Genomic DNA, 26677 nt, shown 5'->3' with positions numbered 1-26677 from the left:
CCCAAGGCCCATGGCTGAGGCAGTGGGGTGGGGCTGGGGAGACCCATGTCCATCCTTCCAGGGCCCGACCACAGAACTGACCCTCTCCATCCTCCTGCCCAGTGTCTTTCCCTGACTCCTCTCTCCTCTTTCCTCAAAGACCAAACCAGATCACAAGGGACTCTCTGGTTTTGGTTTTCAGTTGTCACAAGGTAGTTCACTCACTCTCCAACAGGCCTATTAAGGTCACTTGGGGAGAGAGGGATGTCTCATAATCCCAACTTCCCCTGAACACCTCACACAGCACTCAGCACACAGCTGGGGCTCAAAGAAGTACTGGCAGGGATAGAATGAGCCTTGGACTCAGAGGCCAGGCTCCAGCATCTGGCCCTGGCTCTGCCACCAACCCCTGTGTGATCTGGGGAGGTTGTTCCTTCCTCCCTGGGCCTCAGTTTCCTTATCTGTAAAGTGAGGTCAGACAAGGGATGGCAAATCTACAGCTGCTGCCTCTTCCTCCACCCAGGGCAGACATAGCCAATCAATCATGAGCCTCGATTTAGCTCAGATCCCTCAGCACAGTGCTCTGGGAAGCCACTGCTGATGGGTTAGAGCTGGCCTGTAAGATGAAAGGTGCTTGCTGTCTGTGGATTTGGTGCTCCCAAAGGGCTCCCTTGTCTGATGAGTTTTCTGAGATCACATTGTTTTTTTGAGATGGAATTTCACTCTGTTGCCCAGGATGGAGTGCAGTGGTGTGATCTCAGCTCACTGCAAACTCCATCTCCTGGTTCAGGCAATTCTCCCTCAGCCTCCCAAGTAGCTGGGATTACAGGCATGCACCACCATGCCCAGCTAATTTTTTTTTTTTGTATTTTTAGTAGAAACAGGATTTCACCATATTGGCCAGCCTGGTCTTGAACTTCTGACCTCAGGTGGTCCATCTGCCTCGGCCTCTCAGAGTGCTGGGATTACAGGCATGAGCCACCTCACCTGGCCTGAGATCACAATTTAATGTAACACTCTCTGAGGCGGACGTGGTGCCTGGCCTTGTTGTGGACGTTGGGGATGTGGAGCTGGTCCTCGCCTTAAATGAGCTGAGTCTGCAGGAAGGGAAGGACTTCGGGGCAATGCTATAAGACAAAATAACGGAGGGCATATGGGAGGTACAGAGGCTGCAGGGCCCAGAGGTAGAGGGGATATGGGAACAGAAGCCACGTCGAAACCCATCTGGAAGGACAATGGATCCACCATTCCATTGCTAGGCAAACCAAGTGGTGGGCACAGTAGGAGTAAAGGCTTAGAGGCTGGAATAAAAAGGGAACAGTGAGCAGTCTGTGAGGTTGGCTCTCAAAAGGACTCTAGAGCGCCCCAGAAAAGGGCTGCCCGATGCCCTGTCCAGGGTGCTGAATTCCTTCTAATGAGAACTGAGTGCTGAACTTGGGCCAGGCCAAGGACAGCAGCCAGGGGGTGATGAAGGGCACAAAGCAGCAGGATCTAGATGTAGTCCAGCCACCCCGGTGGTCGTAGGGTTTATTGGGCCACAAGGGAAGGTCACTGGTCCCTGGACTCATCTCCTCCCTCCTCCTCCTCCTCCTCCTCCCCCTACAGAATGCCATGAAATGCACCTTCTGCTAAGCTGGGTTCTGATGGGTGTCAATCACTCCTAGTGGCTTTATGTGTTGTGAGCTGGTCACAGGTGGGTACAATATGTGGTATCTGCATTTCCAGGGGGTTCTCAATAGACCACCATGCCTGCAAGGCCCAAAACAAAGTGGCAGGCGGGGGAAGAGCTTTAGGAGTGGATGACAGTGATGAGATGCTCCCCTTCCTCTCCCCTCAATCACCGTGCTCCTGCCACATCATTTTCCCTGTCTTGTCCTTGTCCTGCCTTCCAGCCAGGCTGAAGGAGGGGCATCAGGGAGGGAGGTCTGGGCATGAGGATGATGGGTGGCCCAAGGGCAGAATAGGGGAGGGGTTAAGAGGTGGTTTCTGGAGCCCAAGACCCTGAATCACATCACACCCCAGCAGCTGTGTGGCCAGGGTACATTATTTTCCCTCTCTGAGCCTCAGTTTCTCCATCTGCAAAATGGGGATAATGAGGGTACCTACTTCCCAGTGCTGTTGGGAAGGTCAAGGGTAATAATGTGAGTAAACTGCTTATTAGCACAGTGACCAGTATAATAAAAATAGCTCACAGTTATTGATGTCTGCTAAACGCTAGGCTCTGCTCAAAGCCCCCTACATGCATTTAAGCCACTTCTCACTATAACCCTAACAGGCAAGAGTTCTTATCATTCCTGCTTTAGAGATAAGGAAACTCAGGCACAGGGCAGGTAGATGACTAGTCTGAGGTCACACAGTGGTGAAGATGCAGAACCAAGACTCAAACCAGCATTTGGGTCCCAGAGCCTGAGAACAACACCTTTCTACTCTCCATAGTGGGGAGGGCCCGAGGGGCTGGCTCCAGGGAAGTAGAAGGAACGAGGAGGCCACGAGCACTCCCTTCCTCCCTCCATCCCCAGGTAAGTCTGTGCACCTCCCTTCTCTCTCTCTCCCTCTCTTTTGTTTTTTTTTTTTTTTTTTTTTTGAGACTGAGTCTTGCTCTGTCGCCCAGACTGGAGTGCAGTGGCGTGATCTTGGCTCACTGCAAGCTATGCCCCCTGGGTTCTGGCCATTCTCCTGCCTCAGCCTCCTGAGTAGCTGGGACTACAGGCGCCCGCCACCATGCCCGGCTAATTTTTTTGTATTTTTAGTAGAGATGGGGTTTCACCATGTTAGCCAGGATGGTCTCAATCTCCTGACCTCGTGATCCGCCCGCCTCAGCAGGATTAAGGCATGAGCCACTGCACCCGGCCACCTCTCTTCTCTTTAAGTCCAGGAAGATGAGCAGGCCCTGGGGGCAGACACCTCAGCCCTGTCCCATAGCTGGGTCACTGGGGAAGTCACTGGATCTCCAAGAGCTTCACTTGCCTCCTCTGTAAAATGGAACAACACTTAGAGCCTCTATTAGACACAGCCTCTCTTCTGGCAGCCCCATGTCTGGCTTGTCTTTATATTCCCAGAGCCCAGCCTGGCACACAGTAGGTATTTAATGTGTGCTGAATATGCAGAGCAGGAGAATGAGCAGGAGAATGAAAAAGCCCAGTGTGGAGTGGGCGCTTCTGGAAGGGTGGCTGTCCCCCAGCCAGCCCTCCCCACCAGCCCTGCCCACCTTGTCGTTGATCAGCAGCTCCATGGGCTCATGGCCCGCCTCTAGCAGTACAATCTCGTTGGCCTGCCCCGGCACCGAGTAGGAGAAGGGGGTGCCCTGGCCGGTGCCGCTGGACCTGGACCGCAGCCACATGCAGGCAGTGAATGCGTAGAGCTCGGGCAGCGCCTTCCGCACGCGGGCGTACATGTAGTTGTTACGGATGGGGATGCTGATCTTGAAGGCGTCTGGGGGACTGTAGGCTGAGGACCCTGAGGGTGGGCAAGGCAGACATGGTGGAGGTCGGTGGACACCGAAAAGGGTGGGGTGGACAGGGCACACTTCAGAAAGAAGGCTAACAGCTCCCAGGCACCTGCTGCATGCCCAGTGCCTTCAGGGCCCTCTCTGCTCTACCTCTGTGTTGAGAGGCATGATTAAAGTGCAGGGGGTCTGGACCTCAGATGTCCTGAGACCAAATCTCGCCTCCCTCACTTCCCAGCCACGTGACCTTCAACAAATTAAACTTGTTCCTGACCCCTTGGGAGACCTGGGGTAGACGGGACAGAGGCAGGGCTGAGGAGGGCTGGAGGTTGCTTCTGTCCCTGTGCTGCAGCCAGGATGCTGGCCCTGAGGCACCAGACCTGTCCCTCCCCTGCAGCTGTGCCCCTGCAATGGCCCCTCCGTTCTGAAATTTGCTCCCCACCTCTGTTTTCAAGAAGTAGCTTGAGGCCTGCCTCCTCCAGGAAGCAGCTTGGATTTTCTTTCTTTTCTTTTTCTTTTTTTTTTTTTTTGAGACAGAGTTTCCCTCTGTTGCCCAGGCTGGAGTGCAGTGGTACAATCTCAGCTCACTGTGACCTCCACCTCCCAGGCTCAAGCAATTCTCCTGTCTCAGCCTCCTGAGTAGCTGGGATTACAGGCATGCACCACCACACCCAGCTAATTTTTGCATTTTTAGTAGAAATGGGGTTTTGCCATGATGGCCAGGCTGGCCTTGAACTCCTGATCTCAAGTGATCCGCCCACCTCAACCTCCCAAAGTGTTGGGATAACAGGCATGAACCACCATGCCTGGCCCTGGATTTTCTTCTCCTGAAGCCCTGTTCCTCATGTAAGTTGGTCCCAGCTAACTGCTCATCATCTCCCCTGTTCTCCCCACCTCGTCTGTAAGCCTCTTAAGGGTGGTCTTCACAAGATTTCAAAGCTGAAAGGTCCTTGAGAGCTCATGAGTCCTAAATCCCCATTTCTCAGATGAGGAAAACTGAGGCCTGGGGAAGGAAGTGACCTTCTGAGGTCACAGAGCAAGCCAGAGACAGATATGCAACCAGGAGCCAGGTCTCCTTATGCTCATACCTGTACCCTGCCCATTATGTTCCTCTGACCCCTTGGCAGTGCCAGGCACAGGTGTTAAACAAAATCCTGACCAATTAATTGAAAATGCTATTTTGTGGGTGGCTAAACGTATGGCTGTGGAGTCAGACCTTGTTTGAGGTCTAGACCTACCACTTTTGTCTGTGTGACCTTGAGCATGTCACTTGACTTCTCTGACCTTCAGTTTTCTCATCTGTGAAAACTGTGAAGATTAAATCAGCTGATGTATCAAGTACTTAGCCCACTCCCAGGACACAGTAAGTGCCAGAAAATGAGACCCGTTAATAATGTTGATAATGATAATAATATCCCCCAATGATTCTCTCCACTGTGTGTTCCACAGCCTCCTCCCCACCCTCCTGTCTGTCCATGTTAGCCTCTGGGGAGTATGGATACATTTTTTGAGTGGCTCTGTCACCTGGAGGACCCCTCCAATGCCCTCTGCAGGACCCAGGACCCACCATGCTCCAGCTCGGCCACACGACCCTGCAGGACGTCCAACTCCTTTTCCACTTCCTGCCTCTGCCGGCGGCTGCTGTGGCTGAGGGCCGCACGCTCCTTCTCCAGTGCCAGCACCTGGGCCAGCAGCTGCCCCTCCAGCTGGTCCATCTTGGAGTGCAGGCCGGTGGGCACAGCGGAGACTGGGGCTGGGGCAGCTGAGAGGTTCACACGGGCTGGAAGCTCCTGCTGTTCACAGGGCAGAGAAACAGAAATCAACTGAGGGGAGGAAGGAAAGGCTTGAAACACTCAGATGCCTACCGCCCCTGCTCAGTGACCCCAGGGGAGCCTCAGCTTCCCCAATATGCAAAATGGGAATGACAATGTCAACAGCAGGCAACAGATGCATCCTGGGTCCCTGGCAGGCTCTATTCCTGGTGCTGGCACATGATGGTGAGCAGCAGGCAGAGCTGGCCCCGGCTCTCAAGGACAGCTCAGCCCATGGAGGTGTGGGGCCTGACCATGAGTGCTGTGAAGGTCCCCCAGGTGGTTTCAGGGTGCAGTCGGGGCTGAGTGCCCCGCCCTAGTCCTTCGTAGCAGCAACGCTAGACACTGATGGGCTGGTAAAGGGGCGAACCGTCTTAGTCTTCATTCCTTCACTCAGCAAGCTTCTCTAGAATGGTCCTTGGCAAAAGGCTCTGTATGGCCACTGGGCCCACCCAGGGTATGAAACAGGGACTTCTGGAGCAGGACCCCGGTGGCTTGACCATACCAGGGTGACAGGTGGTTAAAATCACATACTTTGGAGTCAGACAGCTCAGGGTTCAAAACCAGATCGGTAACCAATCTGCTATGTGACTCTGAGAAAACATCTTGACTTCTCTGAACTTGTTTACTCAAAAGAGAGCTGCACCTATTTGGAGAGTTGTGGAGAGGACTAAGGATTAAATATCAATAAACAGAGCCCGCTTATTGCAATTGCTGTTTAGGGCAGAGTGTTCCGGGGTAGGCTCTGACATCCCCCATCCAGCCCAGGATGAGGTCTAAGTGTTAGCGTTCCCCACCACATGCCTGTCTTATCTTAAGACCCCAAGGGCAGCAGAACTGGGGCAGGAGCTGGGAGGGTTTCCTTCCCCCTCTCCTGCTGGAAGAAGGCCCCTCTGGGGTGGAGGAAGGCAGGTGAGGCCGCAGGTCCAGACTCTTCGAGGGGACAGTCTGTGGCAGACATGTCACAGAAATGTCAGTAGGAGATTAATAATTCAATGAGCTGCTAGGAGCTAAATTAAACCTTCACCATCCTCCACCATCCTCCTGGTTTCCCCCTCCTCCATGGTCCCCGCTACCAGGCCTGATGCTTGCGAACTCCCCAGGGGCCTGGGAAGCTTCTGCTCAGTCAGTTCCTTGCTCCCAGGCTTAGGCCCCAGACACGAACTCATTGCATTCTGTGATTCAGTCACTGAGCAAACATTCAGAGGGCACCCCCACTGTGCTAGGCACTGCCCCAGATGCTGAAGTTGTGGCTGGAGGCAAAACAGAAAACCAAGAACCCCACCTTTCCTCGGTTTGCTAAGCTTCGAGAGGATGGCCTTGCAGCTTGGGACAAGTGTAGAATCCCTTGCCCAGCCTCACTGGCCCAGCCAATGGCCTTGTCAGTCATTTGCTGGGTGACACTGGACACTGCTGGCGGCTGCTGTGACTGACGGCCACATGTTCCTTCTGAGCTGTGCGCTCCTCCTGAACTTCTCTGAGCCTGTTTTCTAGCCATGAGACAAGGGGAGAAGTGCGTCTCCTGTGTCAGAGTGTTGGGGGCAAAGGACCACTGCCATGCTCAGTGCCCGAGACTTGGGAGCTGCCAGTGTGGACAGCAATGTGACCTCATTTTGAGGAGTTGCAGGAACCAGCCTTCGGCTCTGCCACTGCCTGGTGAGAGTAGGGGCAGGTGGGCTAACACTCTGGGATCATTTTTCCCCTTCTATAAGACGGGGACTTGGAATGCTCAGCTTCCAGGGCTGGTCAGCATTAAATGATGGTGTGTAAGGGAAGTGCCCAGAGCCTGGCCCACAGTGGGTGCCAGGGGCATGGTTTTGGGTGCATGGGGTAGGTGGGAAGACTGAATGGGACGCTCTTGCTGCCGGCTAAGCCTTAGCAGACACCTTGCAAACATTCCCTCTCTGAATCCACTTAACATGCCAGTGTCCCCATTTCAGGGGCAGGAAAACTGGGGTGAGTTAACCAAGATCACACCAGGAGCAGGAGCAGAGCTGGGATCTGAGCCTAGTAGTCTGGCTCGCCCGCCCCCTCTGCATCACTTGCCATGCAGCCTCCCTTGGCATCTGCCAGGCGGCTTCTCCAGAAGCCCTATTCCCTCTCTGTCCCACCTGTCCCTTGGCTCCCATGGGAAAGGTGAGGTTGCTTCACAGCGCTGGGGGTCTGATGCCACTCACACTCAGCAACCCCTCTCTTCTGCTGGCAGTGGGGAGGGGCTGAGGATCAACCTCTCCATTCCAGGCTGTAAGATGGGACAACAGACACAAGTCACTGAGGTCGTCCAGGCTGGCTCTGGAAAGGGACCCATGAAAGCAGCGGGAGAAGGGGGACTCTGGCCACCATTATGCACCCCCCCCACCACCTCTTGTGTAAGAGGTCACGGCCGCCCATCCACGCAGATGCCTACTTGGCCCACGAGGCTGAGGTGGAGGCCAGGTGAAGGCGGGCATGGGATGGGCGTAGGAGCCTTACAGTGCACTCCCTGCTTACATTCATCTTTGCTTTCCCGAGGGCTCCTTCTGCCAAGGTGCCTACAAACCCTGGCTCTAGTGCAGACTAACCACAAAGCCTTGGTTTCCCTTCCTCTAAAATGGGAACAGGCTGGGCATGGTGGCTCATGTGTGTAATCCCAGCACTTTGGGAGGCCAAGACGGGCGCTTGAGCCCTGGAGTTCGAGATCAGCCTGGGCAACATGGCGAAACCCCATCTCTACAAGAAATACAAAGATTAGCCAGGCATGGTGGTGCATGCCTGTAGCCCCAGCTACTTGGGTGGCTGAGGCAGGAGGATTGCTTAAGCCCGGGAGGTTGAGGCTGCGGTGAGTCATGATCATACCACTGCACTCCAGCCTGAGCAACAGAGCGAGACTCAAAAAAAAGTGTGTGTGGAGTGAAACAGGCTTCCTCTTGTCCATTCCCAGGACAGATGGAAGGATGGGAGGACAAGTGACAGGCCCTCATGGACTATAAAAGCATAATGCCAACTGTGGGGCTTGACTACATTGGCTGATGGGTCGCTCATTACCTCCAGAGCCTTCAAGTGACACTGGATGGCCCACAAGGTGACAGGTTCAGCCACCCACTGCATTTGAGATGGCTGGACTTCCAGGAAGCCTTGGACTGAGGCAATCAGCTCAAGGGGTGCATTTCATCTCAGGGCTGGAAGGCCTGGGGCAGGGTGTCCCTGGTCTCAGGCGCTATTCTGTCCTCAGTTCCCCACCTGCTCTGTGCCAAGCTTCAGGCCAGAGGGGCATGCGGGAGTGAAGCTGTGCACCAGGCCCATCATAGGCACTTGGCATGTGTTTACTCATGAATCCTTGCAGCCGCTCGCTGAGGCTGGCACTCTTCGTATCCCCATTTCACAGATGGGAAACCGAGGCAGGAGTCGTTTTGAATTGTCTATAAGCAATGGGGCTGGGCCAAGCTGATACCCCTGGAGCCAGCATCTCCTCTCTCCAGCAAAGGGAGAGAGGGAGGAAGACTTGCCAGGAAGAACAGAGGGAGGAAGGCCTGCCAGCAAGAACAGGGAGTCGAGGCTATTTAAACAGACGCTGTTTGGAGGAGAAAACGTGCGGGCTGAGGGGGTGTGCGCTCAAGCTGTTCTTTTGTCAGAGCCACCGGCTCTGCAGCGGCCAGGAAGGCCATGGAGGAGGTGGGCTCGCTGGATCGTGTGTGAGTCCCTCCCGTCCCAGTGTCTGAATCAGAAGAACACGACTCCTGCACCCCCACTTCCCATCTGCTGTGGGCGCAGGCTGTGCCGCGTGGGCTCCCGGCCTGATGCCAACTGGGCCCCTCACCTAAGATGATGGGGTAATGATGATGCCAGCACCCCCACTCAGCTCCGGCTGGGGCAGGAAGGTGGAGGCTAGGAACCCATGGCCTGTCCCGCTGGGAGTCCGGGGTGGGGTTTGGCCTAAGTGTGCTGGGCCTAGAGCCAGAGCCCCTTGTTCTAGGCCCAGCTCAGCCATAATGTGCTGGGCTCATTAGCACTCAATCTGAATGCTAACGGCAGCAGCTGTCTCCATCGAGCACTCACTGCATGCCAGGCCCCGCACTAGGGAAGCTCTGTGCAAACAGTTCTAGGCCGCTGTCAACAGCCTGGGGAAGTAGGGAGGCCCACCTAGAGATGAGGGAACTGAGGCGCAGTGCCTGCCTAAGGTCACAGCAGAACCAGCACTCCAGCCTGGCCTTCCTGATCCTGAAATCTGTGCTCATTCCTCAGGCTCACTCTGATGGTCTGGGTCTGTTGGTTGATCTGCCAAGTGGGCACAGTGCTGGTTGCCCTGCCTAACTCGAAGGCAAGCAGGTGAGGTACTAATGGCCACGGGAAGTCTAGAAGGTCCAGAAGGTTGTGCGAGACTCTGGCGCAGGGCAGCTTCACAAAGGGAGACTGATAGGAGGGTCCTCCCAGCGTGGGGTGGCTGAGGCTGGGAGGATGCAGGGAAGCCCCACTACCTTAGTCCCACCCGGGGTCTATTCTCTTGCTGCAGGGAGCAGAGGGCAGGTGCAGGACTCCAGGGCCAGGGTCCCATCCTCTGCACAGCCCACAGACTGTGCTCATTCCTCAGGCCTACACTGCTGGTCTGGGTCTGTTGAGGGTCAGGGTCCCACCCTCTGCACAGCTGCCCCTGCCCAGGATCACCCAGGTAGTGGTACTCCCAGCTGGCGGTGAGGTAGAGGCTGTTCTGGGATGGCCAGACCACCAGGTTTTGCCACGGTGGGAGTTTGGGGTCAGGAAGCTTTCTCAGAGAAACCCCATCCTGCCACCCCACCTCCCTCTCCAGGGGCAGATCGCAAGGGCAGCAGGACCAGGTGGAAAGTAAGCAGCCTTCAGGGGGAGCAGTGTGGACCATGGCCCCGCACCTCCCCCATCCAACCATCCCCTGAGTTCTGAGTCCTGCTGGGGCTCACACCTGGGCTCCACAGTCGAGTGCCTTGTTATGTCAGGGTGTCGTGCCTCAGTTTCCCCATTGGCCCCAAAGGGTAAAATAGTAAATATCATAGCATTGTGGTGGGGATTGACTGAGTTCATAGATAGAAAGCTCTTAGCGTGCAGTAGGCATAAGAAGCATCACAAGCGTGTCTACTATTAATGTCGTGACTAACAACTTATTTATTTATTTATTTATTTATTCATTCATTTTTTGGGGATGGAGTTTCTTTTGCCCAGGCTGGAGTGAAATGGTGTGATCTCGGCTCACTGCAACCTCCACCCCCCTGGTTCAAGTGATTCTCCTGCCTCAGCCTCCAGAATAGCAGGGATTATAGGTGCCTGCCACCATGCCCAGCTAATTTTTGTATTTTTAGTAGAGACAGGATTTCGCCATGTTTGCCAGGCTGGTCTCGAACTCCTGACCTCAGGTGATCTGCCTGTCTTGGCCTCCCAAAGTGCTGAGATTACAGGCGTGAGCCACCACACCTGGCAGTGACTAACATTCTTTAAAGAGTTCTTGAAGGGCTTCACCTTTCTCCATCTCCAGCCCGAAATCTTTTTGTTGAATAATTATATTGGGAGAAAAGCCAAGTTACAGAGCAGCTGGATATCACTGATACAAAGTTGTAAAACATTCAACTCGATGTGTTATGTGGTTAAAAGGCACATGACTAGGTGCTAAATGCATGAGAAATGCGTGGGAGGGATCAACACTGATTCGGGACCGTGGTGGCCATTTAGGGGTGTGTGGTTGTGGCTGGCATTGGGGAGGCTCTGGATGGGGATCAGCTAATTGGAAATGTTTGTTTGGTTCTTGAGCCTGGGCAGGGACCTGGGTCGTAGTATTTATGCCTTTTTGCCCATCTGAAACACTTGACAATGATTTTCTTTTAAAAACAAGAAAACAATCCTAAAGTGGCATCACTAATGGTTGAATCTAACCCTGCATCTCGCCCAGAGCTTCACTCAGCTCCTAGGCTTCTCCCTAGTCCTGGCTACTGTCCGCTGGACTGTGCCACAGCTTCCACTCCCACCCTCCACACAGCGGCCAGAGGCAAATCCAGCCACGTTGCTCTCCTGCTTAAAATCCTTCCACAGCCCCCTCTCCCTGCCAATAAAGTCCCTGTCCTCCTGGCTTCAGCCCTCACCCCGACAGGACATAGGTCACACCCACTGAAAGTCCTCTGCTGCTCAACTGCCTCAAACTCCTTCTCACCCTAAGGCCTCCACACATGCTGTTCCTTCTCCAAGAACATTCTTCCCACCCCCACCCCTCCTCTGCCCATTGCCTGCTCACCCTCCAGATGGCAGCTTCCCTGATGCCTGAACTGAGATGCTCTATACAGAGAGAAGAGGGCCCTGAGAGCTTCTCTGGTAGGGCTGCAGAGCACTCATCCATCCATCCAGCATCCATCCATCCATCCATCCATCCATCCATCCATCCATGTGTGCCGCAGCAACATGGCGTCGTGGTTGCAGACACGAACTCTCATGTTAGACAGGCCAGCGTCATTTTCAGCTCCTTGCTTACTGGATCCATGGCCTTGGGCAAGCTACTTAACTTCTCTAGCCCTCAGTTACCTTATCTGGAAAATGGGTGTAATAATAGTACCTACATTTGGGGATATAAATAATGATAAAATGAAAGAACAGATATGAAGTGTGGTCAACCATAAGAGGCAGTACGTGGTTGTCACCATTACGATTATTCTTCGCTGTTATTGAGAGGCAGGAGAGCATAGTGCATCATGGAAATGCCAGCTGAGTGAGCTGGACAAGCTTCTTAACCTTTCTGAGCCTCAGTTTCCTCATCTGTAAAACAGAGATAGTAATAGTCCCATAGTTCTTTGGGATTCAATTGTAAGGCCCTTGACAGGCCTGGTGCAGAGGGTGAGCTCACCCCTGCTGCCTCTTGCCAAGTTCCAGGTGCTGTGGCCCCAAAGGCAAATAGGGCCCCATGGTTCCGCAGGTGGCGGTACTCCCAGCTGGCGGTGAGGCAGAGGCCGTTCTGGGATGGCCAGGCCACCAGGTCTTGCCAAGGTGGAAGTTTGGGGTCAGGAAGCCTTCTCAGAGAAACCCCATGCTGCCACCCCGCCTTCCTCTCCAGGGACAGGCCCAGCAGGTGGCTCTGCCTCCTCCCACCCAGGCTGGGAGCAGGTGAGTGATGGGCAAAGGACAGGGTGGTCTTGATCCTCCTGGTCTCCTAATGCCACTTTGGAGCTGAAGGAAAGAAGATGAACGGGAAGGAGGGTGAGGAAGAGGGAGCAGGGATGGGGTTGGCCGTGTACCTCCCGGGTCCGAGACCCCAGACCATGTCTAAAGACCCCTCTGGCCCCAGGCCCCTTGCTCCTCCCTTCAAAAGTCCCTCCTGTCAGGCTGCTGCTTCCAGAAGCCCAGCTGGGAGTTTTGCTGAGGTCCTGCCTGCCCACATGCCTTCTGGGCCCCAGCCAAAATCCTCAGCAGATGGAGGTCCGCCACCCCTAGCCCACTTCAGTGAGAAATCCCGGCGTGGTCTTGACTCAGCCTCTGTGGCTGTGGGCAGGTCCCTCAGCCTCTCTGAGCCTCAGCTTCCCCTGGAGTGAAACAAGGGCTGTGAAAGCACATAAGTGCTCCCACCTTGGGTTGGTTGCTTCTATCCCTGTCCCCAGAGTTCCACGGGGATGATGTGCCCAAGACTGTCCTGGGGAGATGCCCCCCCACCCCAGCACCCCACATTCTTCACTCTGTGAGGAGCACCGACCTCTGAGTTCATTCCACCTCCTACAGGTAAAGATTTACAAAATGGCCAATAAACATAAGAAAAGGTGCTCAACATCATGAATCATCGGAGCAATACAAATTAAAACCACAGTGAGTGCACTACACGCCCACTGAAACGGAATGTTTTTTAAATGACCATACTGAGTTTGGCGAGGTTTACACGCGGGTGGGCTTGTAAACCCTCTCAGCTACTGTGGGGAAATGTTTGGCTGTACCTTCCGACACTAAATATATGCCCCTCTTGCAACCCACTCCTGTGGCTCGATCCAGGGAGAAATGAGGGCTGACAGCCGCCAACAGATATCCCAAGAATGTTTACAGCAGCCTTATTTGTCAATCAGAAACAACCCACAGATCCATCCACAGAAGAACGGGTAAATGAATTAAGGCTCATCCGCGCAACGGAACACCACACGGCAATGAAAACGGCAATCCTCCGTGGGTACACACAACAAGCCAGGATGCCACAGATGTGACACTGAGTGAAAAATCACCAGACGCAAGGGTGCACAGCTGTCTGTGTCCATTTGTACGAAGTCCAAACACAGGCAAAACTGACTACGGTGACAGGAGCCAGAATAGCCATTGCCTTTGGAAGGCTACTGTCTTTCGGGGCACCAGGGAGCCTTCCGGGGGTGCTGGAAGTGTTCCAAGTCCTGATCTGGCTGGCGCTTTCACAGGGGTATCCATCCATAAATTTTCATCGAGCTGTCCGCTTACGATTTGTGTCTGTTTAAGTGAGATCTGTGACCTCTTACATATCTTGAATGTAAGATAAACCTCAAAATAAACAAGTCACACAGGCTTTTTTATTTTATTTATTTTTTGAGACGGAGTCTTGCTCTGTTGCCCAGGCTATAGTGTAGTGGTGCAATCTCGGCTCACTGCAACCTCAGCCTCCCGGGTTCAAGCGATTCTCCTGCCTCAGCCTCCCGAGTAGCTGGGACTACAGGCGCCTGCCACCATGCCCGGCTAATTTTTTGTATTTTTAGTAGAGATGGGGTTTCACCTTGTTAGCCAGGATGATCTTGATCTCCTGACCTCGTGATCTGCCCGCCTCAGCTTCCCAAAGTGCTGGGATTACAGGCGTGAGCCACCACGCCCGGCACCCACAGGCTTTCAAATCTCCATTTTGGACAGGAAACTGAGGCTGAGAAAGTTAAGCACCTTGCCTGAGGTCACAGAACCCTCAAGTGACAGAGCTGGAATTTGCACCCAGGTGATCTGGCCCTGGAGTCTGTACCAGGAACGTGTTCCACACTGCAGCTTTCTCAGGGCTGGAGGGGGCACTGTGGGGGAGGGAGGACACTGTGGGTCCACATCCTCCAACCAAAGCCCAATAGCAGAAGCCCTCTCTCCAAATTCCACAGCCCCCAGCCATTCCCTTCTCCCAAACCCTCCTCACTGCCAAATAGGCAGGGTCAGGGGAACCAGTGCCCACTGGGCAGAAGCTTCTAGAATGGGCAGCAAAGTCAGAGAAAAGCAAAGACAACCAATGGAATTTAGAGAAGACGCCAAGAGATCCTCGAAGCTGCTGTTTATCTGCAGATTTCCCAGAGAAACATAGTGCTGGGAATGGGTAGAAGGGGCTCAAGGGCGGTACACATATGTAACCCCCATAAACACACCTACACCCCACACAATCCCTATTTGGAAGCTTTCTGCCCAAGAACTCAGAATGTAGAGCCTAAGGGGACTGGGACTTAGCTCCTCCTCCCGCCTGTTTTACAGAGAAGAAAACCAAGGCACCAAGAGGGAAAGTGATGAGTCTAAAGTCACAAGCAAGAACCCGAACCTGTGCCTCCCAGCCTTTCTATTTCAGAGACTTATTTATTTTTATTTTTTATTTTATTTTATTTTATTTTTTTTTTGAGACAGAGTTTCGCTCTGTTGCCCAGGCTGGAGTGCAGTGGCACAATCTCGGCTCACAGCAACCTCTGCCTCCTGGGTTCAAGTGACTCTTCTGGCTGGAGTGCAGTGGCACAATCTCGGCTCACTGCAACCTCTGCCTCCTGGGTTCAAGTGACTCTTCTGCCTCAGCTTCCCAAGCAGCTGGGACCACAGGCGCGCACCACCATACTTGGCTAATTTTTGTATTTTTAAGTAGAGACAGGGTTTTGTCATGTTGGCCAGGCTGGTCTTGAACTCCTGACCTCAAGTGAGCTGCTGGCCTCGGCCTCCCAAAGTGCTGGGATTACAGGTGTGAGCCACCACGCCTGACCTATTTCAGAGACTTTTTAGAGCTGGAAGCATGTTTAGGGAGTATCTGGCCTGCTGTATCATTCATCGTATGGAGGGGAAAACCGAAGCTGGTGGGGGCGGGGCAGGGATTTGCCTGGGTCTGTGTCCTTCACTGTCTCTGAGCTTCTATTTGCTCATCTGTAAGATGGGAATGTGTTCAGCCTCTATCATAGGACTGAAGACTGAATAAGCTAATACGTATCCAGTAAGTGTCTAATAAGTGTTAGTTATTAGCAGCAGCAGCAGCAGCAGCAGCAGTGAAGGTCTTGCAGCAAGTCTCCTGGCTATCTAGCCAGTCAGCAGGACAAGCCTTGAGGACTGGCCTCCACCCCTCTCACTCTGGGCTCCGAGGCAGAAATGGTCCAGGACAGTGACTAGCACATGCATCGCCCTCACCTATTTTTTTTTTTTTTTTTTTGAGACGGAGTCTCGCTCTGTCGCCCAGGCTGGAGTGCAGTGGCACGATCTCGGCTCACTGCAAGCTCCGCCTCCTGGGTTCACGCCATTCTCCTCCCTCAGCCTCCTGAGTAGCTGAGTCTACAGGTGCCCACCACCATGCCCGGCTAATTTTTTGTATTTTTAGTAGAGACGGGGTTTCACCGTGTTAGCCAGGATGGTCTCGATCTCCTGACCTCATGATCTGCCCACCTCCGCCTCCCAAAGTGCTGGGATTATGGGTGTTAGCCACTGCACCCAGCTCACCTGTCTTTCTCATGCTCCCAAAGGTGGGTGACATCTGACCCCTTCAGATGGGTCTAGAGTTGATGATGAAGAACGAGGGCTCTACAGCCAGACAGTGGGCTCCACTGCTGACTTGGGGCCAGTTCCTTAACCTCTCTGAACCTTGGTTTCTTTGTACCTCCCTCATAGCGATTTTACAAGGATTAAATAAGATAATGCACTGTGCCTGCCGCATAGTAAGTGCTCAGTAAGTGTTCGCTATAATGGTTATTTGGCTCCCACTCCAGGATGGGAGGAGGCAATCAGCTTGCTGGGCTGGGTTAAGGATGTGGTTTATGCCAAAGAAATGCTGTTGAAATTAATCTTGAAGTTCCGTAGCATACATACATTAAATTAGCACAAAAATGGAACAGGGGAACATGCATGCATGGCCTGTAGACGCATCAATGGGCCAACTCTTGGAAAGTGGCTCCTGGCCTCAGCCATAAAAAGTCAATATTGGCCAGGCACAGTGGCTCACGCCTGTAATCCCAGCATTTTGGGAGGCTGAGGTGGGCGGATCACCTGAGGTCAGGAGTTTGAGACCAGCCTGGCCAACATGGCAAAACCCCATCTCTATTTAAAAAACAAGAATTAGCTGGGCGTGGTGGCACATGCCTGTAGACCCAGCTACTCAGGAGGCTGAGGCAAGAGAATCGCTTGAACCTAGAAGGCAGAGGTTGCAATGAGCCAAGATTGCGCCACTGCACTCCAGCCTGGACGACAGAGCTAGACTCTGTCTCAAAAGCAAAAAAAAAAAAAAGTCAATATCCTCTGACCCAGTACCCAGTAATACCACTCCTGGGAATTCAGCCTAAAAAAATCAACAGACTTAAAAACAAACAAACAAACAAACAGCTCTCTGCATGAAATGGATCCTGCAATGAACATCTGGGAGAAAAATAATTAGAAACAACCTACATCTCCAGTAACAGGAGCCGATCAAGTGACTGATGGATGGGGAGCTGCAGATGAATCCCAGGATATTATGGCATCATTAAAATGGTAATTACACAGCAGCTCTCAAACAATGGCTGCATATGGATAAGGACCGAAAGAGGGTTGCAAAAAGGGAGAAAATGACGCAATCGAATGCAGTATTTCCCCCAAAACCTTTTGATTTATTTCAGTGAACAACAATAACAACACAAATAAAAATGGAAAAGAAGACACTTTCCCCTAAGCCCTTAAATGTGGATCCCACTCGAGGCTTTGGGGAGAGGACAGGCCAATCAGACCTTCCCTTCCCTTTTGTAGGAGGGGTGGTGATGCAGGGATGTGCCTGGTGGGGATCAGCAGGGAAGTATGATGATTATGGAAGCCCAGGTGGGGATAGGAAGGGGACAGGGTGTGAACAGGGATGGCTCCTGAGAGGAGGTGTCCTTGGAGCAGACTCTAAGATGAGGAGCAGGGATGTGCTGGGGGTGATCCAGGCAGAGGCAGGAATGAACTGAGAGAGGGGTCAGGAGCGGGGGCCAGATCCAAAGTGGTAGCCTAGGAGCAGGCCGAGGAGTTAGGAGAGCCCCATGGCGAGCTTAAGGAAGACCGTTGGGGCTGCCTGGAGGAGGATGGAGGGAAGGGTGTGCCTGGAGTCATGAGACCAGAGACAAGCCTGCTGCAAGCGTGTACAGAGATGAGGCCAATCAGAACTGGGGGGAGAGGGAGGGGCCAAGGATGGTTTCTCAGGGCACGTGGAAGTACCCGGTTCAAGCTGGAACACAGTGTGGTTAGGGGGCTGATGGGACAACCAGAGGGAGATGCTCAGGAGGCTGATGTGTTGATGGGTCTGGAGCTTGGAAAGGAAACCTGGGCTAGACACTGAGTTTGGTTTGGGGCCCCTCCGTGGAATGGGTGTGGGAAGCCTCAGGGCATGGCTGAGTGCACCCAGGGAAAGTGAGGGCCAAGACGGGCACACCCCTTAAAGGAGGAGGACCCTGCAAGGAGACAGAGGCAGCAGACAGAGGGAGGAGGAGGGCTGCTGTGAGAGGCGGCTGGAAGCCCAGGGCATGGAGACCTGCAAGAGGGGATGATCAGTAGGGTCAGGTGTCAGAGAGGGTTCCCCCAAGATAAGGACTGAGAAGTCCTCATTTATCATCTTGGGGACATTAGCAAGAACACTTTCAGTGTATCCTGGGAGAGAAAGGAGACCCTGAAAATCTGGGCACTCTGAGGATACTGAATGAGAAGACAGGGGAGAGATTGGACAGTGGCTAACGGGTGCATGGGACTCCGCTGAGACAAGTGGTCTCACCCTGTGTCTGCTGGGCTCCAGCTCCAGCCCCAGCCCCTCCCAGAGGCCCCCAAATGACTAGCTGTGGCTGTTGCCACGCTCAGAAAGCAGACCTGGTGGCCAAGCAGGCCCCCGCCCTTCTCTGTCTGTGGCTGCTGCACTCAGAAAAGAGGAGAAGGTATACATGGGGAAGCCAGGGCTCCCCCAGCCTGGAAGGCTGACCTGTTGCCAAATTCCAGCTGCCAGGATCCCCCCAACCTCAGGGGGCTAACCGGAAGGGAGGCCACCCTGCCAAGTGCTGCAGGTGCTGGGGGCACAGGTCCAAGGCAGGTCCAAGCCTGCCAGCCCCAGACGTGGGAGGAGCCACCTGTGCCATCTGGGCGTGGGGGCAGGGGCTATGGCAGGCACGAGGAAGTTTATTTAATGAAAGTCAAAAATTGTTTTTTACATGACTAAAACCTGTTGCCTAAAACCTGTTTGTTCCTATTTTGACTTTCGGCTGTATTTTAAAAATGAGTAATATTATAGCTTAATGATAAAAATAGCAATCTCTCAAATTGACTGAACATACCTGTGTGCCAGGCACTATTCTTGGCCTTTTATATAAAGTACTTAATCCTCCTAACATTCCAGTGAGGTAGGTGCTATTACTATCCCCATTTTACAGGTGAGAAAACTAAGACTTCCCTTCATTGCATACTTTCAGCTTTTTCCTGATTATTTTCCTGCTCTTGGTTCTCTCATTCTAGAAATCCCCCAGAGCTGGAGTCGGGGAAGAGGTGGGTATGGGCCCGGCTTTTCTCCTGCCTCTGCCGCCTCTCTTAGGACGTTTCTGAGCTGAGTTTTCTCATCTGTAAGGTGCGGGGTTGGCTACAATGGCTGCCTGGCTGCACTCTGACACCCTGTGGGGAGGGTGCTGACACCAGTACAGACGTCCCGGAGGGCTGTCAGACCACGACATCCTCAGCCTTGCTAGTGGGCCAGTGCTGCTTGCCCAGGATTTAACTTAAACAGCCCCGGGAGTAAGGGGTCCCTGCATTTACTCCCCGCCTCTCTCCTCCCTCCAACTTGCCTGCTGCACTCCACCTGGGTGGAGGTAGCAGAGAGGGCAGTGCGGGCTTTGGCCTCTTTCTCCCTCTTCCTTCCACAGATCTGATTTTGTTGCTTAACCCCCTTCCTTGTGGTCTGGAAGTCAGTCCATGGCTGGGGTAGTGAATATGTCCCGGATGTTTGTCCTGCCCAGTCTGTCTGCCTTGCACTTCTGGGAGCCCAAATTCATTCTTACAGGGAGGAAGGTGGCCATGGGACTCCAGGGGGGAAATGACTGGCCCAGGGTCACATGAGAGCCAAGAGTGGGTTCCCCCATGCTGGACCCCTTGTGTCTGACCCCAAGCCTGAGTCAGGAAATCCTGGAAAAGGTGCGTGGAGGAGGAGGAGCTCGGGGGGCCCTGTTCTCCATTCAGCCCCCACCCAAGAGCTGTGGGCTTCCAGGTGTGTGAGGCTGGGTGCCTGGCACCTGAGCTCCTGCGGTTTGGGTCATAGTCTGAGCCAGAGAGAGAGATTCAGGGTAGGGAGGTGGTGAGGGGCACCCAGGTTTGTCTTATGGGGCACTCTGTTCCCGGCTCTGTGTAATGAGGGGAGGACCCCGAGTCCCTTGGACGGCGCATCCATCTCCCAGCCATAAAGTGTGAGCGTGGAGCTGGTGCTGATTTGGGGGTGTCCGGAAGAAGGAAATGAAAGGAACATTTAATGAGGTCCTAGCACGTGCCAAGCATTTTCACACACCTACATTTGATTCAATTTCCACTTCAAGTGGACACTGTTATACCTATTTTACAGACACAGAAACTGAGGCTCAGAGAGGTGCCTGGAGAGGGAAAAGGGTGGGGAGCGAATCTTTCTGGCGCGCCCCCTGTGCCTCAGTCACTGTGCCAGACGCCTGCCCGCGTTCCCTATCGAAACCCCCCCGCCTCGCCAGCGAGGAAGGCGCGATCGTCCCCGGAACACAGACGGGAGACCGGAGGCTCCGGGACCGCGGGGCGACCGCGGCCGGGCGGCCCCTCACACCACCCGGGCCTCTCCCCCGACGGCGCGCGGCGCTCACCTCCAGGCGGTCGATGCGGTCCCGCAGGGTGCGCACGGCGTCCTCCAGCTCCAGAATGAGCGCAGGCGAGTCCCAGGGCCCGTCGGCCATGGTGTCGCGGCGGGGCCCGGCGCCCTGGAGGCCGCGCGGCAGGCCGCTCTCGCAGCGGCCCAGCTTGCCGGTGAGCTCACGGATGGTGTCCTGGTCCGCGCGGATGCGCGCCTCCTGCTGCAGCGCCGTCTGGCGCAGCTGCTCGGCCGTGCTCTGCAGCAGCAGCAGCTCTTCGCGCTCGCCCGGCGCAGCGCCCGCCGCGTCTCCCTGCTGGGCCCCCGACGGGCAGGCAGCCGCCAGCGGCGTGCACAGGAAGCGGCTGAACAGGGGCCCGGGCGGCAGCGGGTGCGCGCTGGCCGCGGGTGCCCCGGGCAGCGCGGGGGGCCCGGCTGAACCGCCCGCGCCGTGCAGCGCGCTCAGGCTCCGCTGCGGGCCCGGGGACGCGGCGGCGCCCGAGGCGACCGAGGCGTTGTCGGCGCCGCCGGGCAGCGCCCGCGCCGGGCTGGCCGCCAGGGGCACGCTGGCGATGATGCAGATGACGGCACCGAGGAACGCCAGCATGCCCGCGGCCAGCAGCACGGCCAGGAACTTCAGCGTGAGGCGGGCGGCGGGGGCGCCCGAGGCCCCCGGCAGGCGCGGCGGCGGGGTCGGGGCACGGAGCCCGGGCGCGCTGGGCCGAGCGGGGCAGGCGCGGGAGCCGGAGCCGGAGCCGGAGCCGGAGCCTGAGCCGGAGCTGTCGCCGCGGCCGCTGCTGCCGCCGCTCTGAGCCCGGGCGGCGGGAGGAGGAGAAGGCGGCAGGCGGCGGGGAGGGGGAGCGGGCGCGGCGGCCCCGCCCCACTCGCTCCCCCGGGCCGGCCCTGGCCCTGGCCCAGCCCCGCACCCGTTCAGTGCCGGGCGCCGGGCTGGGGGCGCCGCCGGGGATGCGGCGAGGAGCGAGGGCAGCGCCTGGGACCTTATCTCGCCGCGGTCACAGCGCAGGGGGCGGCGACCCGAGGGCCGCGCGGCGGGGCTCCTGGGTGACCCCCATCCCAGCCCTCCCGTGCTCGGGCCCCCTCCCCAAGCCGGTTATGCTCACAGCCACCCGGGAGGGAGCTTTCCTCCGGGTGGGGCTCTGCGCTGGGCACGCCACAAGCTCGGTCGCAATTGAGCCTCGCCCTGGACAGGCTCACAATAGAAATGAGGAAACTGAGGCACCGGAGGTCAGGCCGCTGTCCAAGGTCACCAGGTGGCTGCGTTGGAGCCGCCTGCGAGCTTAGGCACGTTTCACTGGACCAGACTGTGGATGGGGCTGGAGTGGGAGCGGTTAGAGGAGGAGAAGAGGCTCAGTGTTGGAGGTTGCGGGGAGGCGCGGATTTTGACCTAACTTCTGTTTATACTGTGGCCACCTGCCCGTCACCCCCACCTCCAACCTTCTGAAGGAGCAGAGTTCACTCCCCACCACCCTCATTACAAAATCTTCCTGTGATCTCAGAGGATGATGGAAGTTCTCTCCTCTGAATCCTTGGGGGCTTAGAGCATCAGGGGTCCAGAGAAACCCCCCCACCCCCACTGCAGTCTGCCTTCGTTGGCAAGCAGTGCCACGTGCCTGCTGGGCATGTGGACCAGGCCCAGAAGGAACAGCAGGAATGGGAGTGGGCTGTGCTGTGGGGGTGGCGGGGGAGCGTTTTACTTTCTCCTGCCAAAAATGTCTATATATATTTTGTTGAAAATTAACTTTGCAATTAAAAACTTAAAAACAATCCTACTATCTTCCACACTTTATCCCCAGCTCCAATTTTCCATGAGGTCTTTCCTGACCAATATGGATTCCCAGGGCTGGAAGGGCGCTGGGAGGGCTGTGGTTATTCCCAGCTCTGTCTCCCTTCCAAGCCTGCATTTTTGACTTGAAGGGAAGGCGCAAACCAGGATCTCTGGACCACCACGGCTACCACTGTGGTTTCGAGTGGACTTCACATAGCGCTGGTGGTGGGGAGAGACCGGAATGTTTCCCAGGAGGCACAGCCCTGGGGGACGCTCTCCAGCCTCTGGGATTCTGTCCAGTGTTCCCAAGCACACGTGCTCCACCTCCCTCCCTCCACACACATTAGGATGATGTCCATCCTGCTCACCCATCTCTAGGAGCCAGGGATTTTCATCCATACCTGAGTTGTGAAAGAGGAGAGAAGCAAACACAAGTGCTGTATGCCAGGAACCCAAGTGCTGTGTGTGCGTGGATGTGTGCTGGCGCTCACTGAAGCCGTGACCTCAAAACCCAGGGCAGGCAGCTGGGCTTGGAGGAAGCGTCTCATGGACAGAGAGATGGGCTGGGCTCTTGGAAGGCAAAGGCCAGCGGTAGGCCCTGCTAAAGTCCTGGGGATGCATGAGACATTGGGACTCCTGGTACATCTACACGTGTGCCGTGAAGACAGAAACACAGAGATAGCATCCCCTGGAGGAACTGTCATAGGAAGTCCAGGGAAGGACAGGAGATGCCAAGAGAGAGGGCTGCTGCCAAGAGCAGCAGAGCCACTGTGACTTGGGCACCAAATGGTGCCACCTTTTCCTGAGCTGCCCCCTGAGACTTTGGGGACAGTTTGGATAAATGGATCCAGAGCCTGGAGTCAAATAGTGTTTAAACTGGTCTGTTGATCTCCTAGAATGACTTTATTTTTTTTTTTATTTTATTTTTGAGAGAGAGTCTTGCTCTGTCACCCAGGCTGCAGTGCAGTGGTGTGATCTCGGCTCACTGGAACCTCTGCCTTGCAGGTTCAAGCGATTCTCTTGCCTCAGCCTCCCAAGTAGCTGGGATTACATGCGCACACAACCACGCCCAGCTAATTTTTGTATTTTTAGTAGAGATGGAGTTTCAACATGTTGGCCAGGCTGGTCTTGAACTCCTGACCTCAGGTGATCCACCTGCCTCGGCCTCCCAAAGTGTTGGGATTACAGGCGTGAGCCATGGCGCCGGCCTCTCCCTTCTTCCTTGACCCATCTCTATGCCCAGCATTCAGCATGAAGCCTGCCCAGGGAAGCTTCTCGGTGAATATTTGCTGAACTAGTTTCCTAATGTCGCTGCTGGAGGCAGAGGAAGGAGGAGAGGACAGAGAGGTCCCAAAGCTCGTCTCTCCTGGGTCCTGGGAGAGACCCCCCTTAATCCTAACACAGGATTCCTCAAGGGATGGGCAGAGAAGTATTCTCGGGGGAACTTCCCTAAAACTGGAATAGCTCCTATATTTTCCTTCTGAATTGTCATGACTCCTAGTTTTTTTTTTTTTAATTTCTTCACTTTCATTCCATTCTTAGGCCAAGGGAATTCTGCCATATATAACAAATATAGGAATTCATTTTAGAAAATATGTTTTGAGACCTACATTGTGCCAGGCATAGTGCCAAGCATTGGAGAGAGCTGGGAACAAGATAAGCTCACACAGTTTATATTCCAGTGGGGAGGCAGGCAGTAAACAAATGAATAACTAAGTAAACAAATTAATTTCCAATAATGATGAGAATGACAAAGAAAAGTCTTCAAGTGATGTTATTGAAAGTTACAGGAAGTAGGAAGGGGGGTATTGGGAGGTGAGCAGTATTTATAAGGTGGTCAGAAAAGGCCTGCATTGGAGCTCAGACCTAAATGACCTGGGAAACCAGCCATACAGAAGTCTGGGGAAAGATGGTGTGTTCTAGGCAGAGGGAACAGCTAGTGCAAAGGCCCTGGGGCAGAAAGGAGCATGGTGTTTTTCATGAACAGAAGGAACAGAGTGGGGCTAGAGCACAGTGAGATGTAGGGGAGGGAGGAAGCTGGACAGGAAGGTGGGGGCCATGTAGAGATTTACAGGCTCCGGGAAGGGAGTGGGTCTGATTCGAAGCCCAACTGGAGGGCTGAAGCAGGGAAGTGATATCACCTGGTTTGTGTTTTTAAAAGACCACTCTGGCAGTTGTCTGGAGACTGGGTTACAAAGAGATAAGAGAGGGCCGGAAGCGGTGGCTCATGCCTGTAATCCCAGCACTTTGGGAGGCCAAGGCGGGTGGATCATTTGAGGTCAGGAGTTCTAGACCAGCCTGGCCAACATGGTGAAACCCCGTCTCTACTAAAAATGCAAAAATTAGCCAGGTGGTAGTGGTGCGCGCCTGTAATCCCAGCTACTCGGGAGGCTGGGGCAAGAGAATCACTTGAACCTGGGAGGCGGAGGTTGTGGTGAGCCGAGATCACGCCACTGCACTCCAGTCTGGGCGACAGAGACCCTGTCTCAAAAACAAAAACAAAAACAAAAGAGGAAGTTGGGGCAGGGGGATACAATTGGAGGGCTATGCCTCTATCCAGGTGCTTCTCCAAGTAATGGCGACTTGGAATTGGTGGTGGTGGAGAGACGTGGATGGATTGCAGATTTGTTTTACAGGTAGTGTTTGTCAGTTGGGTCCTCCAAGAAGCGGACACTGGGCCGGGCGCGGTGGCTCACGCCTGTAATCCCAGCACTTTGGGAGGCCGAGGCGGATGGATCACGAGGTCAGGAGATCAAGACCATCCTGGCTAACACGGTGAAACCCCGTCTCTACTAAAAATACAAAAAATTAGCCGGGCGTGGTGGCACACGCCTGTAATCCCAGCTACTCAGGAGGCTGAGGCAGGAGAATGGTGTGAACCCGGGAAGCGGAGCTTGCAGTGAGCCGAGATCGCGCCACTGCACTCCAGCCTGGGCGACAGAGCGAAACTCCGTCTCAAAAAAAAAAAAAAAAAAGCGGACACTGAGATGGGACTGGAAGTGCAAGTGCTTTATTGAGGGTGATGTCCTGTGAAAGATAAGAGGGCCAGAAACAGAATCCGGCAGGGAGAACCTCCGACTTCAGTGCTGATCTAACAAAAGTGTTGGCCACCCCAGTAGGGAGCTCTGGGGCCGAGACTGCCCACGAGGGAGTTTTTGCATCAGGCACAAGTGGCCTGTCTCTATGGTACCCTTTTCACCCTGAGTCATTGGCTGGGAGTTGTCCCAGAAGAGCAAGGCTTCAGCTGAGAAGCTGAGGTGGATCACGAAGTTGGAGAGCATCTGCTAACTGCCTCACCTGCTGCTGAGTGGCAAAGTTGTTGTGGAATGGAGACCTGAGGGGGCCCCTCCCTGGCTGCCACGGTCCATTCCTTACACCAAGGTCCAGTTCTCCATACATGGTCAGGAGTAGTCCCTCCAAGGTGCCCGTGGCCTCTCTTCCCGAGGGACACCTGGAAGGGGGAGGTTAGTGGGAAGAACATCAGCCTCCGCTACTGCGGTTGGTCACAGGCTGCAAGAGGTGTCATGGATTCTTCCCCTGTCCATCTAACCATTCTCCCAGTCATTGTCTCTGCTGGTAAAAGGGGGAAGAACATTCTTTCATTCCCTGGAGCCTAGGAAAGCCTGTGGTACAACGTATTTTCTCAATAAATGGTTTTTGAGGCCAGGCACGGTGGCTCACGCCTGTAATCCCAGCACTTTGGGAGGCGAAGACAGGAGAATGTCTTGAGCCCAGGAGTTCAAGACCAGCCCGGGCAACATGGTGAAACCCCGTCTCTGCAAAAAATACAAAAATTACCCAGGCGTGGTGGCACGCACCTGTAGTCCCAGCTACTTGAAAGGCTGAGGCAAGAGGATCTCTAGTCCAAGAGGTCGGGGCTGCAGTAAGCTGTGATTGTGCCACTGCACTCCAGCCTGGGTGACAGAGCGAGATGCTGTCTCAATAAGAAAATAAAAATAAAAGTTTTTTGAACTGAGATACACTTTTAAAAGGGGGGAGGAGGAGAAAGAGGAATTGCACAGGGAAGGCCTTTAGACTGTAATAAAGTCATTTCTAAAAGATGGGTGATTGGATGCTAATTAGGTAACGGGTGGTTTCACCAGGCACATGGCAGAGCCAGGATTTGAACACAGGCTTAGGGTGACAAACTCATCCCATCTGGCCTGGAATTTTCCCAGTGTCAGCACTGAAGTGCTTGCATCCTGGGAAACCTCTCCGTCTTGGGCAAACACGGACAGTTGGTCACCTTGGCTATCTTCAAACCCGTTCTCCCACCACACTGTCTCACTGCTGGTATATATCACATAGCAATGAAACACACATGTCTTTCTCTTCCCTCGACCTCCATCCTTCCCTCTCCTCTAGCATCTCCTTCTTTCCTTGCTGCCTGCACACTGTGAGCTCCTCGAGGGCAGGGACCAGCTGCAGCACCCTCCTCTCTGTGACTCCAGGGCTGGCACTCATGGGTGCTCAAACTCCCAGTGAAGGAGTTTGGGGAGATGGGTGGGATTACAGATGTAAGCCACCGCGCCTGGCCTCAAAAAACATTTATTGAGAAAACATGTTGTACCTTTTGGGGTGTGCTTGTGAACAAAGGGTTCTTTTCCCCAGGGGAGTGTGGTAAAGAGGTTGGGGACAAAGACAGTGTCTGTGTCCATCCTGAAGTCTCCATCTAGGGCCAGTCT

The 26677-nt window shown here is 54.5% G+C and overlaps 1 protein-coding gene across 1 annotated transcript in view; it reads right to left on the bottom strand.

Annotated features, from left to right (window-relative positions):
• Positions 1-26456, bottom strand: part of NPTXR (neuronal pentraxin receptor) — a 28806-nt gene extending 2350 nt beyond the window's left edge. Inside the window, exons 1-6 of the mRNA XM_063622346.1 lie at positions 26314-26456; positions 25290-25443; positions 22181-22211; positions 20223-21304; positions 4992-5217; positions 3188-3435 (exon numbers count right to left, since the gene is read on the bottom strand). Of these exons, the coding sequence (XP_063478416.1) occupies positions 3188-3435; positions 4992-5217; positions 20223-21304; positions 22181-22211; positions 25290-25443; positions 26314-26456 (1884 nt within the window). The remainder of the gene's footprint in view (positions 1-3187; positions 3436-4991; positions 5218-20222; positions 21305-22180; positions 22212-25289; positions 25444-26313) is intronic.
• Between the last annotated feature and the right edge of the window lie 221 nt (positions 26457-26677).

The sequence above is a fragment of the Symphalangus syndactylus genome, chromosome 18 (assembly GCF_028878055.3).
Source record: "Symphalangus syndactylus isolate Jambi chromosome 18, NHGRI_mSymSyn1-v2.1_pri, whole genome shotgun sequence".
NCBI lineage: Eukaryota > Metazoa > Chordata > Mammalia > Primates > Hylobatidae > Symphalangus > Symphalangus syndactylus.
Note: the sequence above shows the minus strand (reverse complement) of the source record. Positions and strands in the feature narration are given on the sequence as shown.